At 41.7% G+C, this 20,305-nt stretch overlaps 1 protein-coding gene across 10 annotated transcripts in view; it reads left to right on the top strand.

Annotated features, from left to right (window-relative positions):
- Positions 1 to 4,415: 4,415 nt before the first annotated feature.
- Positions 4,416 to 20,305, top strand: part of SP100 (SP100 nuclear antigen) — a 125,582-nt gene continuing 109,692 nt past the window's right edge. For 6 of the 10 annotated variants that reach the window (XM_064372905.1, XM_064372900.1, XM_064372903.1 and 3 more), the window contains exons 1-2: positions 4,417 to 4,558; positions 6,462 to 6,536. In XM_064372905.1, the coding sequence (XP_064228975.1) occupies positions 4,527 to 4,558; positions 6,462 to 6,536 (107 nt within the window). In that variant the 5' untranslated portion in view covers positions 4,417 to 4,526. Of the gene's footprint in view, positions 4,559 to 6,461; positions 6,537 to 20,305 lie in introns of all 10 variants that reach the window. The other 4 variants (XM_021676875.2, XM_064372906.1, XM_064372904.1 and 1 more) reach the window with 3 other exon arrangements.

Genomic DNA, 20,305 nt, shown 5'->3' with positions numbered 1-20,305 from the left:
ACCCACTAGACTGAGTCCACTGGCCATTCTCAACTGGCTTGTAGCTGCAGAAATGGATCTACATCAGGGAACTTACACTTTGTTCCCTTTTACACCAAGAAGACAGATCAGTAGCAGATGAGATGAATGAGTTTTCCACTTTAATATCATTGTTTTGGAAACCAGCACAACTGTGTCAGTATGTTGTCCAGAAAGACACTGGACCAGAAGACCCTAGAGGCCATCTGCTCCCCCAAAAAAACTGTTCCATCTGGCAGTTTTACAGCCCACTTGCCCCTGACAGCCTCATCTCAAGGTGAGACACAGGATATCCAGCAAAACCTGGTTCCCAGGGCCATTTCATGACCTGACCAGACCAGGCAGTCCTCCTGTGTTAGTGGGCTGGGGCCCTTTAGGATGCCATCCTGTTCCCTGAGCATAGCATTTGTACCCATGAGAAACATGTGCACCAGTTAGGAGAAATGCACAGGGCTGTCCTACCAGCTCCAGAGACTTGCTTGGCCCTGGGGGGAGCTCATTAGACTTTATTTTGGATTTCCCCTAGAGCAGCTCTGTTATGACTGACAGTCTAAGAAGACCCACCTCATCCTCAAAACAAGGTCTTCTCAGCCTTTTCTAGGCACAGGTGCCCTGGGAAAGCCCCCCAGTGTTCTGGGCAGCTGCCTCCCATCCACGTTTCCAGGAGGAGCACTTGTGGAAAGGCAGACTGCACTCCTTCCCTGAACATATCCTCCAGACAATGGTTGGCAGATGGGCATTGGCCTTTGCTAGAACTGTACTTCCTGTCTCATAACCACTACATCTTCATGAAGCTGCACTTTCCAACCCTGACCTTCCTTTATTCTGTTCAGCAATACTGAGAAACCTGCCAGGAACCCTCCTCTTCATAAAAGCACCTATTTGCAAACCCAAAGAAGCAGAAGCTGCTGCCCAGCAGGTGCTGGTGGAGACCATCTGGAGGAGCCACAGGGTACTCTCCTTTCATCACCACACACGCATCACCTGGCAGTCCTAAAATCTAGGACAGTCTGGGGGACATTCCAGCTCACCATGGTAAAAGTCATAGACACATGGAGGTTTGCAGAAATATTAGGAATGGAGACTTGGTAAAAGGCTACATTGTTCATTCAAGCCTTTCCTGGCTCCAGCCCCAGTCTCCTGACTCCCTCTGCTTCTGGTGGTCTCCAGCCCTGCCTCATTGGCACCTGAAGCTCACAAGGAGACCCCAGGCCGACTACAGCTGGGAAGACATTCCTCCTCCTTTCTGAAAGCAGGTCTGATCCCACAGCCTTAGTTCCATGCTTGTGGAGGCATCCAACATGGAGCTGCCTGGTTCACTTGTCACTTCTACATTCCTGGGAGGCTGGTCAGGTTCTCCATTCTCATGCCCCAGTAGCACTGTTGCTGCAGCTGCCTCCTGCCCTGAAACTCTCTAGTCCAGAATTCCAACTACTCATCTCAGGGATAGACCTCTGGTTCTCACATGAGGGTCCCAGGTTGAAGAATCACCCCACCACATTACGCCACTGACACCCTGGTAGTGGGTCTTGACTGCAAGTTGTCCAGGTTCTTGCTGTTTTGAAAGAAGAATTGGACAAACACACAGCAAAGCAAGAAAAGAATGAAGCAACAATAGAACAGAAGCAGGGATGTACTGAAAATAAAAGTACACTCCACAGTATGGGAACAGGCCCCAGCAGTGCTCAAGGGTCCCCAATACAGAATATTCTCTGGTCCAAATACCACCTGGAGATTTTCCATTGACCACTTTGTGCTCACCTCATGTAAATGAAGTCGTGGCCTGCAAGCACTCTGATTGGTTGTGGAAAGCAACCAACCAGAGGCTGAAGTGATGTTACAAAGGTCACAATCCTATGCAAACATCTGATTGGTTGCAGAAAACAATCAGAGGCTAAAGTGAAGTTACAAAGTTGCTCTTCTATGCAAAGGAAGACTTGGCCCACAGACAGCAACCAATCAGAGGCTGAAGTAAAGTCACAAAGTTACACTCCTATGCAAACATCTGATTGGTTGCAAAAATCAACCAGTTCATAGGTACTTTCAGTTTCCTATCTGCCCTGCAGAAAAGGGACAACCAGTGTGATTGGTGGCAGAAAGCAAAACAATTTTGCGGGGTTTGCGAAGGGAGTGGCCTCTGGACCTTTTGTTACTTAGGCATGGAAAGTGAGGATTTTCCTTGCAATTTAGTTCTAGGAAGCTGCCATGAAATGGCCTTAGATTCCCTGCCTCCAGACCCTATTTTCCTGCCTCAACCACACCAGTGAAGTCTGAACTGAAGCTGCTCTTGGTGAAGTCTATGAATCCCATCATCTGGCTGTATCCTGTGCCTGGTGGTCCTTCCTCAATCCCTGCCTCTCCTACTTTTGAGCTGTCTAGGCTCCAGGAGCCGGGACTGCTTCTGTGACAGCAAAAACATTCCCTATTGCCTGTGTTCCTTGCAGCCATGGAAAATGCCCCAGGAGTTCCATTATTTCCTTCTAAACAATCCAGCAGGATTTTTAGAAGTTCACGCTACTTGTTAATTTGGTACTGTCCCTTTGGTGTGCCTGACATGTTTTCTGGATCAGAGAAACTGCTTTCTTCACAGAGGCCTACCTGTGATTCTCTATAAACCAGCAGAGCATAGTGCACGCTCATCTGTCTCCAACCTCATCTGACAAGAACGTCTCCCTCCTTGCTGCCAAGAGGTGCCCCAGCATGGGCATGTCCGCCCATGAATTTCAACCCTTAAGGAATTCCCTGCCAATCTGAGGCTCATTGGTCTGGAATTCCAGGTGCTGCTCTTAGCAGCCCCTAAGCACACCCAGAGAAAAAGCTGGCACATTTATGTCAGTGCCACTCAGTGGCTTGGGCCTCCCTGCTGCCCAGAGGCAGCGAGAGGGGAGAGTGTGAACCACACCAGAGCATACTGGTGTGGTCTGTGTTGGGGCCAGTGTGCCTCATGGAGACTGGAATCAGAGGACAGCTGTGCCCAACAGAGGCTCAGCTTACCAGCCCTTCAGTCCAATAAAGCTTGAGAGTCATGGAGGGTATGAAGAGTGAGAGACAGTGAGACAGAGAGACAGAGAGAGAGAGAGAGAGAGCGCTACAGGTGTGCAGTGCAATGACCTTGCCCACCGGAAAAGCTGTCCTCACCAGTGTCCTGGTGCCTGGCTCATTCACTTGTAGGGGAAAAAAGGGCAGAAGTGGAGTGAGGGTAGAAAGCCCCCTCCCCCAGATTTTCAAATGTACCTGGACAAGCATCCTTATTCACAGCTGGAAGAAGTTGGATTCAGCAGAATGCAATTTGGAAAACATGGCTCTGAAGCACCATCCCCTCTGGCCCCTGAATCCTCGCCGGCTTCCACCCTCTGCTCACCTCAGGCCCTGGATTCCAGCGCCCCCAGGCTCCCAGCTGCCTCCCTGTCTCTGCCCCATGGCTTTGCCTGGAGTTCTGGTCCCTGGTTGTGTCCTGTGGTCGCATTCTCACACACCCTTTGCTTCTATTTCTTTACCTCTGACTTTATACTGATGTAGAGTGGGTCTTCTAGGTCACTTCTTGTTCTTTGAGGAATGAGGAACCAGAATCTAAATGGAAAATCCAGGCACAGATAGAACCCCCAGCTGGAGTCACCCTGCCCTTCCATGTCCAGATCATCTGGGTTCCAACCTCCCTGCTCCTCCATTGAGAAACCTTTGTCCTCTCAAGATTCCAGGGACTTCTCCGAAGCTCAGAGGTCTCTTCACACCTGGCTGTTGCAAGGCGGCTCCATAGTCAAGATTCCTTAACCCCTTGCACCTAAAATATTCACCTTTCTTACCACGCTGGCTCCAGCCTCTGGTCCCGGGGCGTGGAGAGTTCTCTCTTACCTCTGGCTGATTTCCAGGAAGGCTAAGAACACTCTCCCCAGATTATAATGCAGAGCATTGTCAGGACCTACCTTAGTCCAGTCCAAGCTCTCCCATGGGCCTGAGAGAAGATTTGAAGTTTCTGGCTTTCCCTCCAACCCTCCCACCCTCCAGCCCCCATCCCCAGCCATCTCAGCAAGGAGAAGGGGCAAAGATGGAATTTCCCCCACCCCACCCTCAACTCCCATGTAAACTATGCTCCCTCTTAGAAGGCAGAGCAGCTAAGGACACTTTTGTTTCAAGCAAATTTGTTTGCTGTCCATTGCACAAACTAGTGGGCTCCGGGAGCTGGCCCTCCTCGTCCCCTGGGCCCTCCTTCCCTGGTCCTGCAGGCGTTGCCGCCTGTCAGGCCTCTCCTGCATCCCTCTGCCACATTTCAGAAAAGCTGAGAACCCCTTGGAGTGAGAAAGGAGGAGAAACACAGCGTCTGCAGCCCAGCAGGAGGTTAAATAAATACTTTCACTTCTCTTTTCCCCATTTGGGCGGAGCCCTCTCTCAGTCAGTCTGTCGGCCGACTTCCTGCTTGGGGCCTGAGCAGCCACACTCCAGGCAAGCTGGGCTGACTGAGGGGCTCAGAGGCCAGGTTTTGAGGCCCAGGGTGGGCCTAGGGTGGGAAGATGGCAGGCGGGGACAGCGACCTGAGCACCCGGTGAGTCTTTATCTCCCTTCCTTTAACCTTTATCTCTGGCTGTATTGCAGCTTTCATGCCTTTAGTTCCGTTTGTGTCTAAGGCTTCACTTTAGTTTAATCCTTCTTTCCAAGAACATAGGTATGTGATGTGATATAATGAAATGAAAGAGAAGATAATGAGGAAATCAGATTTTTAAAACGGGAGCAGGACAGCTGTTGGTGTGAGTCCAGCTTGCCGTAACACACGTGACTTTCTTGTTTTGAAACTGCTGCTCAGCTGGCCAGGACACTCTGAACATAGCAGTCGTTTGTGGCTGGGATTAACTGTTTCCTCATGATCTCTGGACCTTTTCACATCCCTTGGCCTTCCTCTGCCTTCACATATGTCATGTCAAGAAAAGGTGGTTTAGAAAATAAACACTCCGGGGTAAACACCGGGCTTACTTTTAAACATTGGGTGCCATGGTCTCACCTGTCCTGGCAAGGGGCCTCTGTTGGCTATTCCCGTGACTGGCTCAGGGTCTGAGTTCTTATACCATCGACCTTGATCAAAATAAGGAAAAGGAAGAAAACGACCCAGGATGGCAAAAGGCTAAATATGTTTATTTTTACTTCAATTTCCTGTCCCAAGATGGGGGATACCTCTGACCAGAAAAGAGAAGGCAATCCTATCTTTTCTCTAGTAACGAGTTTAGAAATAACATTACTTAATCTTCTGAATTTTTTAATACAAAAGAAATACACTATACATTATTGTTCACAAAATTTAACAGTGGAGAAGTAAATTAAGGAAAAAGTTTTCTTTATCACTCACCCATCCTTGTCGCTCCCTTCCCAGTCCTGTGAAGAGTCTTGGGTATGGCTTTTCTTATATTTTTCTATGCATTTATATGTATATATAATGCATTTTTTGTAAATACATAATTTGTGTCCTTGTTTTGTAATAAATTACATTGCATGTGCTATTCTGCATTCTGCATTTTTACTTATTTTAATAGCGGAAAACTTGGAGATCTTTTAACCTTAATACATATAGATCTGCCTCATTCTTTTTGTACATGCCATTCCATGGAATTGCTGTACCATAATTCTTTGTTCTCCAATTGCAGGACATTTAGGTTGTTTTAAATCGTTCACATTGACCAATAAACTATCATAACAATGATTATATTATATTTCTTTTTGAGTTTTTACACATATGCAAGTATTTATCTTGTCTCTAAACCTTAGAAAATGGAATTGTTGAGTCAAAAGGTCCAGTTATGTACTTGTTTTTTTTTTTTTCAAAATTATTTAATTATGTTGGTGCATAGCAGGTATATATATTTATGTGGTATATGAAATATTTTGATACAGGCATACAATGCATAATAATCCCATCAGGGTAAATGGGTTATCATCACCTCAAGTATTTATTCTTTCTTTATGTTACAAACATCCCACTTATACTCTTTTAGTTACTTTAAAATGTACAATAAATTATTATCAACTACAGTCACACTGTTATACCATCGAATTCTAGGTCTTCCTCATTCTATCTAACTGTATTTTTGCACCCATTACCATTTCTACTTCCCCTTCCTCAACTACCTTTCCCGGTCTCTGGTTACCGTCCTTCTACTCTCTATTTCCATAAGCTCAATTGTTTCGATTTCTAGCTCCCACAAGGAAGTGAGAACGTGGGAAGTTTGTCTTTCTGTGCCTGGCTTATTTCTCCAGTTCCATCCATGTTGTTGCAAATGTCAGAATCTCATTCTTTTTTTATTGCCAAATAGTATTCCATTGTGTATATGTACCGTTTTTTTCTCTTTTTTTTTTTTTTTTAAATATTTTATTGCATTTTAGGTTTTGGGGTACATGTGAAGAACATGCAAGATTGTTGCATAGACTTGTTTATAGGTCCTGCCAAATTGTCTTTCTAGGAGGCTGAATGAATGTATTTCACCAATAGCAGTTGAGATGAACCATCTTCCTACACACAGCCACGATTTGCAAAGGTGATGAATGAAGACTTACATTTTGTTTTAATTCGTGTTTTCCTTACGATGTGGAACATTGAACAGCTTTTCATGTTTCGTGGCCATTTAAATTCCCTCTTCTCTAAATTGCTTGTTTATTTTTTGCCAATGTGATTGAGTTATTTGTCCCTTTTTTCATGATATGGGAGAATTAACTAAATATTCTGTAAGTATGAATATACTTTTCTTGTCCATTACCTTTGTGTATGGTGACTTTTATCTTATTAAAGCTTAAAATTTTATGTATAAACTTCTTGTGATACGGATTTTTTAAGGTAGATATACCTTCGTTATGAGTGAAGTGACGCTGGCACACTCTGTGGGCAATGTCAGTCTTCACAGTTGATCCTGTGTTAAGGTGGCAGATTCACTGCTACCGTTATTCAAGGAAGAGTTCCTTCTCTAATATCTCTCAAAACTTTTTAAATATTTTTTTCTTTTTATTTTATTGCATTTTAGGTTTTGGGGTACATGTGAAAATCATGCAAGGTTGTTGCATAGGTGCATACGTGGCAGTGTGATTTGCTGCCTTCCTCCCCTTCACCTATATCTGGCATTTCTCCCCATGCTATCCCTCCCCAACTCCCCACCCCCCCTCTGTCCCCCTACTCCCTCCCAACAGACCCCAGTGTATAGTGCTCCCCTCCCTGTGTCCATGTGTTCTCATTGTTCAACATCCACCTATGAGTGAGAACATGTGGTGTTTGATTTTCTGTTCTTGTGTCAGTTTGCTGAGAATGATGGTTTCCAGGTTCATCCATGTCCCTACAAAGGACGTGAACTCATCGTTTTTGATGGCTGCATAATATTCCATGGTGTATATGTGCCACATTTTTCCTGTCCAGTCTATCATTGATGGGCATTTGGGTTGGTTCCAGGTCTTTGCTATTGTAAACTGTGCTGCAATGAACATTCGTGTGCATATGTCCTTATACTAGAACGATTTATAATCCTTTGGATATACACCCAGTAATGGGATTGCTGGGAAAAATGGAATTTCTATTTCTAGGTCCTTGAGGAATCGCCACACTGTTTTCCACAATGGTTGAACTAATTTACACTCCCACCAACAGTGTAAAAGTGTTCCTATTTCTCCACATCCTCTCCAGCATCTGTTGTCTCCAGCTTTTTTAATGATGGCCATTCTAACTGGCATGAGATGGTATCTCAATGTACTTTTGATTTGCACTTCCCTAATGACCAGTGATGATGAGCATTTTTTCATATGCCTGTTGGCCTCATGTATGTCTTCTTTTGTAAAGTACCTGTTCATATCCTTCGCCCACTTTTGAATGGGCTTGTTTGTTTTTTTCTTGTAAATCTGTTTTAGCTCATTGTAAATTCTGGATATCAGCCCTTTGTCAGACTGGTAGGCTGCAAAAATTTTTTCCCATTCTGTTGGTTGCCGATTCACTCTATTGACTGTTTCTTTCGCCGTGCAGAAGCTGTGGAGTTTGATCAAGTCCCATTTGTCTATTTTGGCTTTTGTTGCCAATGCTTTTGGTGTTTTGGTCATAAAGTCCTTGCCTACGCCTATGTCCTGAATGGTTTTGCCTAGGTTTTCTTCTAGGGTTTTTATGGTGTTAGGTCTTATGTTTAAGTCTTTAATCCATCTGGAGTCAATTTTAGTGTAAGGTGTCAGGAAGGGGTCCAGTTTCTGCTTTCTGTATATGGCTAGCCAGTTTTCCCAACACCACTTATTGAACAGGGATTCCTTTCCCCATTGCTTGTTTTTGTCGGGTTTGTAAAGATCGGGTGGTTGTAGATATGTTGTGTCACCTCCGACGCCTCTGTTCTGTTCCATTGGTCTATATCTCTGTTTTGGTACCAGTACCATGCTGTTTTGATTACTGTAGCCTTGTAGTAGAGTTTGATGTCCGGTAGTGTGATGCCTCCTGCTTTGTTCTTTTTGCTTAGAATTGACTTGGCTATGCGGGCTCTCTTTTGGTTCCATATGAAGTTTAAAGTGGTTTTTTCCAGTACTGTGAAGAAGGTCATTGGTAGCTTGATGGGGATAGCATTGAATCTGTAAATTACTTTGGGCAGTATGGCCATTTTCACGATATTGATTCTTCCTAACCATGAACATGGAATGTTTCTCCATCTGTTTGTGTCCTCTCTTATTTCGTTGAGCAGTGGTTTGTAGTTCTCCTTGAAGAGGTCCTTTACGTTCCTTGTTAGTTGCATTCCTAGATATTTTATTCTCATGGTAGCAATTGTGAATGGCAGTTCGTTCTTGATTTGGCTCTCTTTAAGTCTCTTATTGGTGTATAGAAATGCTTGTGATTTTTGCACATTGATTTTGTATCCTGAGACTTTGCTGAAGTTGCTTATCAGTTTCAGGAGATTTTGGGCTGAGATGATGGGGTCTTCTAGATATACAATCATGTCGTCTGCAAATAGAGACAATTTGACTTCCTCCTTTCCTAATTGAATACCCTTTATTTCTTTTTCTTGCCTGATTGCTCTGGCTAGAACTTCCAGTACTATATTGAATAGGAGTGGTGAGAGAGGGCATCCTTGTCTAGTGCCAGATTTCAAAGGGAATGCTTCCAGTTTTTGCCCATTCAGTATGATATTGGCTGTTGGTTTGTCGTAAATAGCTTTTATTATTTTGAGATATGTTCCGTCGATACCTAGTTTATTGAGAGTTTTTAGCATAAAGGGCTGTTGAATTTTGTCGAAGGCCTTCTCTGCATCAATTGAGATAATCATGTGGTTTTTGTCTTTGGTTCCATTTATGTGGTGAATTACATTTATAGACTTGTGTATGTTGAACCATCCTTGCATCCCCGGGATGAATCCTACTTGATGATGGTGGATAAGCTTTTTGATGTGCTGTTGCAATTGGCTTGCCAGTATTTTATTGAAGATTTTTGGATCTATGTTCATCATGGATATTGGCCTGTAGTTTTCTTTTCTTGTTGAGTCTCTGCTGGGTTTTGGTATTAGGATGATGTTGGTCTCATAAAATGATTTGGGAAGGATTCCCTCTTTTTGGATTATTTGGAATAGTTTCAGTAGGAATGGTACCAGTTCCTCTTTGTATGTCTGGTAGAATTCGGCTGTGAACCCATCTGGACCTGGGCTTTTTTTGGGTGGTAGGCTCTTAATTGCTGCCTCGACTTCAGCCCTTGTTATTGGTCTATTCAGGGTTTCGACTTCTTCCTGGTTCAGGCTTGGGAGGAGGCAACTGTCCAGGAATTTATCCATTTCTTCCCAGTTTTCTAGTTTATGTGCATAGAGTTGCTTGTAATATTCTCTGATGATGGTTTGAATTTCTGTGGAATCTGTGGTGATATCCCCTTTATCATTTTTTATTGCATCTATTTGGTTATTCTCTCTTTTCTTTTTTATTAGTCTGGCTAGTGGTCTGTCTATTTTGTTGATCTTTTCAAAAAACCAGCTCCTGGATTTATTGATTTTTTGTAGGGCTTTTTGTGTCTCTATCTCCTACAATTCTGCTTTGATCTTAGTTATTTCTTGTCTTCTGCTACGTTTTGAGTTTTTTTGATCTTGCTCCTCTAGCTCTTTCAATTTTGACAATAGGGTGTCAATTTTAGATCTCTCCTTTCTTCTCATGTGGGCACTTATTGCTATATATTTTCCTCTAGAGACTGCTTTAAATGTGTCCCAGAGATTCTGATATGTGGTGTCTTCATTCTTGTTGGTTTCGAAGAACATCTTTATTTCTGCCTTCATTTCAGTGTTTATCCAGTCTACATTCAGGAGAAAATTGTTCATTTTCCATGAGGCTGTGCGGTTCTGGGTTGGTTTCTGAATTCTGAGTTCTAACTTGATTGCACTGTCGTCTGAGAGACTGTTTGTTATGGTTTCCGTTCTTTTGCATTTGCTAAGGAGTAATTTACTTCCAATTATGTGGTCAATTTTAGAGTAGGTGTGATGTGGTGCTGAGAAGAATGTATATTCTGTGGATTTGGGGTGGAGAGTTCTGTAAATGTCTATTAGGTTTGCTTGTTCCAGGTCCGAGTTCAAGTCCTGGATATCCTTGTTAATTTTCTGTCTTGTTGATCTGTCTAATATTGACAATGGGGTGTTGAAGTCTCCCACTATTATTGTGTGGGAGTCTAGGTCTCTTTGTAATTCTTTAAGAACTTGCCTCATGTTTTTGGGTGCTCCTGTATTAGGTTCATATATATTTAGGATTGTTAGCTTTTCTTGTTGCATTGATCCCTTTACCATTATGTAATGTCCTTCTTTGTCTCTTTTGATCTTTGTTGCTTTAAAGTCTATTTTATCAACGATGAGAATTGCAACTCCTGCTTTCTTTTTGCTCTCCATTTGCTTGGTAAATCTTCCTCCATCCCTTTATTTTGAGTCTTTGTGTATCCTTGCTTGTGAGGTGGGTTTCCTGGATACAGCACACTGATGGGTTTTGGCTTTTTATCCAATTTGCCAGTCTGTGTCTTTTGATTGGGGCATTTAGTCCGTTTACATTTAGGGTTAATATTGTTATGTGTGAATTTGATCCTGTCATTTTGATGCTAGCTGGCTGTTTTGCCCATTGGTTGATGCAGATTCTTCATTGTGTTGATGCTCTTTACCATTTCGTGTGTTTTTGGAGTGGCTGGTGCTGGTTGTTCTTTTCTATGTGCAGTGCCTCCTTCAGGAGCTCTTGTAAAGCAGGTCTGGTGGTGATGAAATCTGTGAGTTCTTGCTTGTTCACAAAGGATTTTATTTTTCCTTCACTTATGAAGCTTAGTTTGGCTGGATATGAAATTTCGGGTTGAAAGTTCTTTTCTTTAAGGATGTTGAATATCGGCCCCCACTCTCTTCTGGCCTGTAGGGTTTCTGCTGAGAGATCTGCTGTGAGTCTGATGGGCTTCCCTTTATGGGTAACCCGACCTTTCTCTCTGGCTGCCCTTAGTATTTTCTCCTTCATTTCAACCCTGGTGAATCTGATGATTATGTGCCTCGGTGTTGCTCTTCTAGAGGAATATCTTTGTGGTGTTCTCTGTATTTCCTGGACTTGAATATTGGCCTGCCTTGCTAGGTTGGGGAAGTTTTCCTGGATAATATCCTGGAGAGTATTTTCCAGCTTGGATGCATTCTCTTCGTCACATTCAGGTACCCCTATCAAATGCAGATTAGGTCTTTTCACATAGTCCCATATTTCTTGTTGGCTTTGTCCATTCCTTTTTACCCTGTTTTCTCTAATCTTGCCTTCTCGTTTTATTTCATTGAGTTGATCTTCTACCTCTGTTATCCTTTCTTCTGCTTGGTGAATTCGGCTGTTGAAACTTGTGCATGCTTCGCGAAGTTCTCGTGTTGTGTTTTTCAGCTCCATCAATTCACTCATATTCTTCTCTAAGTTGTCCATTCTTGTTAGCATTTCATCAAGTCTTTTTTCAAGGTTCTTAGTTTCTTTGCATTGGGTTAGAACATGTTCTTTTAGCTCACGAAAGTTTCTTATTATCCACTTTCTGAAAGCTGATTCTGTCATTTCATCACACTCATTCTCCATCCAGTCTTGTTCCCTTGCTGGTGGGGAGTTGTGCTCCCTTGTAGGAGGAGAAGTGTTCTGATTTTGGGTGTTTTCATCCTTTTTGTGCTGGTTTCTTCCCATCTTTGTGGATTTATCCACCTATCGACTTTGTAGTTGCTGTCTTTCTGATTTTGGTGATTTTAAGACTGCAGCAGCAGAACTCATAAACCCTCTTTTTCTTTCCTCCCGGTTTCTGTCCCAGGGAGTTAGGGCCTTATGATTTTCCGCTGTCTTGTTGTTGCTTTCCCTGCCCACAAGGTGGCAGCCTAGTTGCACTCAGCCTGTAGAGGCTTCGCTGAGCTGCTGTGGGCTCCACCCAGCTTCCTTGTGAACTTCCCTGCAGTCCTGTTTATATGGGTGTAGTTAGAACTGCTTCCGCTATGTTGGCCCGCCCCTGTAGTGATGGAGTCTCTGTAGTGGCGGGTTGCCTTGGTTATGGCAAATTGCCCTGGGAACTGCTGGGTGTGTCCTAATGGAGAATGCCCCTCCCCCACAGAGCTGGAACGACCCGGGTTCAGTTGTGTTTCCTGTGGCGCTTTCTTTGCCCTGGAATCTCCTGGCTTGACTCCCTGTTTCAGCTCCCCTTGCTGGCTTACCGGGGACTCGGTCTCACTCACTCTGCAGGAGGAGCCACTGCCCCTGCCTCAGGGCGCAGGCTGAGCAGCTGCACCAGTCAAACCAGCCACGCTGGCGACCCGTGGGGCTCTTCCGCCTGTGAATCTCCTGGTCTGTGGGCAGTAAAAATCCGCTGCCCTGTGAGCCGTTGCGTCAGCTGAAGCGGCGGCTCTGAGATTCGTGGTGTGTTTTTGCCCGGGGAATCTCCTGGTTTGACTCCCTGTTTCAGCTCCCCTTGCTGGCTTACAGGGGACTCGGTCGCACTCACTCTGCAGAAGGAGCTGCTGCTCCCTGCCTCAGGGCACAGGCCTAGCGGCCGGCCACTCAAGCCAGCAGCGCTGGCGACCTGTGGTGCTCTTCCGCCTGTGAATCTCCTGGTCTGTGGGCAGTAAAAATCCGTCTGGAAATGCGGCGTCCACTCACCCTCTGCGCTTTCTCTCAGAGCTGCAATCGTGAGTTCCTCCTAATTGACCATCTTGGATCTCCCCACTTTTAAAATTTTTAAACAAGCATATTCTTACATTGGAGTCACTTTAGCCCTCACAGCTTTTATTTTCCTCCTGGTGCTTTCATCTTTTCAGTTTTTGACTTTGTGTTCATAATAGTTGTCTCAAACGTTCCTCCATGAAATTATTTACCTTTTAGTAGCTTTCTTGTTTCTTGTCATTTCGAATTTTTAAAAAATTGATAGCGTTTATTTTTGAGGAGGGATCTTAATTTGTTTCTATACCTCTGCAAGCTCCGTGACCTCTTGTCATTCAATCTTCACAGTCTTGCTTTATTTAGGTGTGCATGTGCTGTTAAGAACTTTGGAATAGTCTCCTGATTGTCTCTGAGTTATTCTTCCGACTGATTCTGTCTGATCTTGTGTTCCATGCACCTGTGGTGACTTTACAGCTCCTCTAGCCAGGCTTGACCCTGGCAGCTCACCCCAAACTTCCCGCTTGCTCACCCCATATCTGGGTGAACTTGGTTTTTTTTTACATTTCCTGTTTTATCTGAGGTCAAATTGCTTTTTGTCTGAGCTACAGTTTGAAGTTTTTGTTTTGATTCTTATCAATCTTTCTGAGGACACCATTAATTGATTAAATGATCCTTTTCCCCACTGATTCACAGTGCTACCCTTTTTGGGAGTATAGAGGCAGGGTGTGCTTCTGTGTTCTCTCTTCTCTGCCCTTGGCCTGTAACAGCCCCTCCTGATGCCAGTGCCACACTGCCGTAGTGATGACAGCTTCCCAGAAACTTTTGACCTCTGAGGGAGCAAATCTCTTCCTTTTCCTCCAAAATGTCTTAGACTTTTGTGTACCCAAATTCACCTGTCAAAATGTTGGAATTTTGTGTGGAGCTGCACTGAATCTATAAATCAATTTGAAGAGAATGGACGCTTTTACGATATTACGACTTCCATCTAGTGGATACGGTTTGTGTATGTTATTACTTTAAAAGTATTTTCTTATTAAACTTTGTATTTTTCTCTCTGAAGGCTTTGTACTTCTGCTAGATTCCTTCATAGATATTTGATCTCTTTATGCTATTATTAACTGTAGTAGTCCTCCCTTATCAACAGTTTTACTTTCTGAGGTTTCAGTTACTTGTAGTAAAACTTGGTCCAAAACACCAAATGGAAAATTCCAGAAATAAACAATTCATGAGTTTGAAGATACTTCCCGTTCTGAGAGGTGTGATGAAATCTCATGCTGTCCCTCTCCATCCCACCCTGTATGTGAACCATCCCTTTATCCAGGGTATCCACAATGTAGACACTGCCGGCCCATAAGTCACTGAGTAGCTGTCCTGGTGATCAGATTGACTGTCCTGGCATAACAGAGTTTGTGTTCAAGGAACCCTTATATTTTAGTCAATAGTGGCCCCAAAGCACAAGAGGACTCATGCTGGCAATTCAGATATGCCAAAGAGAAACCGTCAAGTGCTTCCTTTAGGTGAAAATGTGAAATTTCCTGAAAGAAAAAAATCATATGCTGAGGTTGGTAATGTCTACAGTATGATGCTTTGAGAGAGAAAAAGAGACCACATTTACATAATTTTTATTACAGTACCTTGTGATAGTCAATCTACTTTTTTATTAGATATTGTTAATCTCCTATTGTGCCTAATTTATGTATAGGTAGGGGAAAACATAGTATATACAGAGTTTGGTACTATCTGCAGTTTCAAGCATCCACTGGGGATCTTGGAAGCATTCCCTGTGGATAAAAGGGAACTAGTGTACTAAATTTTATGTGTGAATTTGCATCGGTGACCCATGTTTTAATCCATAGTTCTATTTTTCATTCTTGTTTCGATACTGAAATGTTTTAGTTACTGTGATTTTAAGGGCAGTGTTCTGTAATCTACCTTACTGGGATTCAATTGAGAGACACTAAATGAACAGATAAATTTAGGAAGAATTTGTGTTTTAAAAGAAATTCAGAATGACCCCAATTAGAAACATAGTATATCTCTCCATTTATTCATGATTCCTTGAACTTGGGACTTTATTGGCTCACTTTAGTGCTAAGTGTTTAAAAATTGTATTTGTAAACAGGAATTCATTTACCTTTTACATTTTCTATGTATTTCTTGCTGGCGTAAGGGAAATCTATTCATTTTAGCTTGCTGATCTTGTGCATAAAAGTCTTACTAAGTGGTCTTCTCCCTCCTAATATTGTCTTACGTTTTTCTCGAGAAACAATTACATCTTCAAAAATAGTAGCAGCTCTGTCTCCTGTTTTTCAGAATTTATACCCCTATTATTTTCTTTTTCTGTCTTATTTTCTCTTTCTCTTTTGCCTTAGTGCGTTAGCCAGGTCTGCCAGTGTAATACCGAATAGTAACAGTAAAAACGAGCGTTTTAGTTTTGTTCCTGAGTTTGGGGGGAATACTAATAATATTTAAATTGAGGCTTTCTGATAGACAGCTTTTTTCAAGTTAAGGACATTTTCTGCTGGCTCTGGTTTACTAAAAGTTATTTCCTTCTTTTTATTATTGTACTTTACATTCTGGGGCACATGTGCAGAACATGCAGGCTTGTTACATAGGTATATGCGTGCCGTGGTGGTTTGCTGCATCCATCACCCCGTCATCTACATTAGGTATTTCTCTTAATGCTATCTCTCCCCTAACCCCCACCTCCTGCTATCCCTCCTCTACCCGCCCCAACTCCTGACAGGCCCCCAGTGTATGATGTTCCCCTCCCCAATCCCATTACTGGGATATGTATATCCAAAGGATTATAAATGATTCGATTATAAAGACACATGCACATGTATGTTTATTGTGGCACTGTTCACAATAGCAAAGACTTGGAACCAACCCAAATGCCCATCAGTGATAGACTGGATAAAGAAAATGTAGCATATATGCACCATGGCATACTATGCAGCCATAAAAAAGGTTGAGTTCGTGTCCTTTGCAGGGACATGGATAAAGCTGGAAACCATCAGTCTCAGCAAACTGACACAAAAACAGAAAACCAAACACCACATGTTCTCACTCATAAGTGGGGTTGAACAATGAGAACACTAGTTATTTCTTTTAATCAGGCCTATGTATAGGATATTTATCAAAATGCCTACTACAGAATCTTTGAGAGTTGTATCATTTTTCTCTTTTAATCTGTTTATCCAGAGTAAATTATATTGAAACGTTTTATTAATTCAGTTGTTAATTTCACCAAAGTAAAACATATATATAGCTTAAAGTATCAGTCAATAAGGCCTTTAAAAACACAAGTACTTATTTCTGCCATCTTCCCAGCCTGTGTCCAGTTTCCCACATGGATTATCTTTAAGTTTTTGGGTCTTCCTTCTGTATTTACTTCTGTAATTTGAAATGATATGCTGATACAACTCTTTGTAATTTTTCAAGTTTCAGACATTAATCTGTTCACATAATAGAACAGAAGATGTAGACTTTTTCCATAACACTCTGTTTCATTCCCTGTCCATTCTCATAATACATCACAGTTGGAGGTTCGTCAGTAATCAGTGTTACTGTTATGGTGACTACTTAAATGTGGTTTGTAATCAAGTCTTGTGCTATATTATGATCACCTTGGCTTTCCTGTGCAACATCCCCCGCAAAATAAGTATTACCCTCATATATTTGCTTGGATTTTGTGTGTCCTCATTATGAATTCTTCCCAAGCACTCTGCAGAATTCTAAAATTCTTCTCAGTACAGTGAAGCACACTGAGTAATTTATCAATTCCATTTTCCTTTCTTGGGGAAGCCCTCCTGGAATTATCCATTCTCCTGATCCCATCAGTTCTGATTAGTTTCAGCTTCCAAGGCTGACCTTCTGAAGTTTGACATCTCTCCCGTGTTCGGTCTTGTTTCGTGGATTAGATATATTCCTCTTTCTTGCTTTACTATCTCATGTTGGTTTACCACATTATCCTGACTAAGAGTTCATAGAAGGTGTATATATATATGCATATATATGTGTATGTGTGTATATATATATATAATAGCCTCCTGACTAAGAATTCATAGAAGGTATATATATATATATATATATATATATATTTTTTTTTTTTTTTAAATCGTAATGCCTGGAAACAATTTTTATCCTTAATCCTCACAACTGCATAAATATTTGGTAAGTATAAATGCATAGTTTGGAAATTAATTTAGTTAACTGTCTTGCAGTTTCTGGCATTGCTAATAAGAAGTCTGATGCCATTCTGATTCTTGATCTTGTCTTTCTATGTCACCTGTTTTGCCTCTCTGAAACTTTCTGACTCTTCTCTTTAATCTCTTGATTCTAAAATCTCATGATGGCTTGCCTTGGTGTGAGTGTTACATTCATTTGTTGTGCTTCGCTCTCCAGGGCCCATTCAAATGGAAGCCATTTTATGTCAATTCTGATCATTTTGCTTGTGATATTTGATTATTTTTTTCCTTCTGCTTTATCTCTTTTATCTTTTGGAATTCATGTTAGTTGGATGTTAGCTTTCCTAGATTGATCCTCTAGAGACTTCCTGCTTTTTCTTGACAATCTTGTATGTCTTCTTTTCTTGAATCTGCCTTCTATGATATTTTCTGAGGACCTTCATTCCTTCTAGTGATTAAAAAACTTCTGCCATTATATTTTTAATTTCCAAAAGCTGTTTTAAAAAGTTGTTTATCTTTTATAGCATCTTGTTGTTGTTTCAAGAAATCCAAAATTTTCTCTCTACTAACGAGGATGATAATTTTTAAAATTTTATGTTTCTTCCAAGGTTATTTTAAGTACTAGTTTCTTCCAAGTTTCTTTCCCAGCTCCTGTTCCATTATTTGCTTGTTCTGAAAGAATTCATCAAGTGTTCATTGGGTACCCATTCACATTTAAGAGTAAGACCCGGCCGGGCGCGGTGGCTCAAGCCTGTAATCCCAGCACTTTGGGAGGCCGAGGCGGGTGGATCACGAGGTCAAGAGATCGAGACCATCCTGGTCAACATGGTGAAACCCCGTCTCTACTAATACAAAAAATTAGCTGGGCATGGTGGTGCGTGCCTGTAATCCCAGCTACTCAGGAGGCTGAGGCAGGAGAATTGCCTGAACCCAGGAGGCGGAGGTTGCGGTGAGCCGAGATCGCGCCATTGCACTCCAGCCTGGGTAACAAGAGCGAAACTCCGTCTCAAAAAAAAAAAAAAAAAAAAAGAGTAAGACCCTAAAAATCTGATTAGGAGCTCTGTTCAAGGAATGCCTCTTGTTGACTGTGCCCCATTTTGATTTTTAATTTTCCAACTCATCTTCTGAAGGAACAGTTCCTCTAATTCATGACAGCTTCCCAAGTTCAAAAGGGTACACTGGCTTACTCCTTGTCAGCTTCCCTTAAACAAGTAATCAGGTTTTTTATTCTTTCATTCTGTGAAATTAGCTACTATATATGCACCTATCTTCCAAAATGTTTGATTATCTCTTATTTGTCCTTTCCTTTTCTATTCCCTGGTCTTGGCTACTTTTCTGCCTCTAACTCTCTCTTACAGGTGGTTTCATGGGATTTCAGAGGGAACACAGATGAATGCAGGTCTGCTCAACCTGCCAGACTTAACCAAATGCTTAGATTGGCTCTCTAATGTGACCTTTCCTGGAATTCCTGAGATAACACCTACATGCTCATGTCATATGACTCTTTCATCCACTCCTGGGTTGGATTTACTTATATTTTATTGTGGGATTTTACCTCATGTATTTATAAACAACTTTTTGTCCTACAATTTTCGTTTCTTATTTTGTATTTGTCTAGTGTTGATAGCAGAACTATAGCAGCCCCATGAAATAACTGGGGGTGATTGAAACTTTGAATACATATATATATATATGCACAGATATATATTAGAATGATTTGTTTAATACAGACATCATCTGTTCCCTGAAAGATTGCAGAAAATTGTCCATAAAACTATTTGAAACTGATGTCTGTGTGTGTAGTTGTGGGGAGAAAGTAGATTAGTGTATTTCTGGAAGTATATTAGGCATTTCTCTTATTATTTTTAGTTCTTATGATGACCTTTGAGCCAATTTTGATCATTTATGTTGTCCTGAAAAGAAACAATCTTCCTAGAGTCTCTTCTTATTAGTAGAAAGTTGTATAGGAATTTCTTTTATAAAGTTTTAATCCTTTCCTTCTCTGAAGACCTATCCTTTTTCCTATTTCTACCATTGTTTATTACCATCTTTTCCTTTGTTTTCTTCATCAGTCTTCCCATATTGTTGGTCTTTTCAATGAACCACCTTTTGGTTTTATTGATCCACTGCTCTTATTTTCTGTTTGAGATTTAATTAAATCTTGCTTTTCTTTATTATATTTTTCTATTTATTTTCTTTCCTAATTATTTACTTCTACTTTGTTGGGGGGATTACCTTGTATTCTGTTTCTAATACCTTGGCTTGAAACTTAATTTGCTTGTCAGTGTTTCTTATTTTTTTAATAAATGCACTTTAGGCCATGAATGTTCACCTCTGTGCCACTTTGGAAATGTTTGGCCTTTACAATGTATAGTATTTTCATTGGAGTTTATTTCTTATCCATTTGTTATTTTGATTTTGATTTCCTGGTCAACCTAAGAAGTATTTGGAAGCAGCTTTTAAAATTTCTCAGTGAAACGAGTCAGGGAAATTGTCCTGTCTTTTGGTTGTTTACTCTGATCCTATCATGTTGTGGTTAGAAAATGTGTTTCTTCGGATTTCCATTTGTGAGAGTCTCTTGTTGTTTCTTTTGTGGCCTAGTGCATAGTTAGTTTTGAGGCTTCACCACATTTGAAAGGCAATATAGTGCAATGATTAAGAGTGTAGTAACTAAGGCCAGATGGGAGAGAGGGTAGGATGGGGGAAGATCAACACTAAGACTATTGGAGAGGGTTGGTGTGAAGTCCAGCTCTGCCACTGTATAGATGTGGAGGTGGGGCACGCCTTGTTTCTTCCCTGTAAAATGATGGTATCAATAATGGTGTTGCCAGTAGGCCAGCACAGGTTCTTGGCTTCACCCCATAAAAGAATTTGAAGGCCAGACCAAAGTGAAAGTATGAAAGATTGATTGCAGAGCAAAAGCAAGTATACACTCAAGAGAGGATTGCAAGTGTCCTCAAAAGAATGAGCCGTGCCCAACCTGGCCAGGGCTCACATGCTGTATGTATAAGCAT

Source organism: Aotus nancymaae, unplaced genomic scaffold (genome assembly GCF_030222135.1).
Source record: "Aotus nancymaae isolate 86718 unplaced genomic scaffold, 86718_ANA_hifiasm-v0.15.2.pri h1tg000008l, whole genome shotgun sequence".
In the NCBI taxonomy this organism is placed as follows: domain Eukaryota; kingdom Metazoa; phylum Chordata; class Mammalia; order Primates; family Aotidae; genus Aotus; species Aotus nancymaae.
This window is presented reverse-complemented; position numbering and strand designations above follow the sequence as displayed.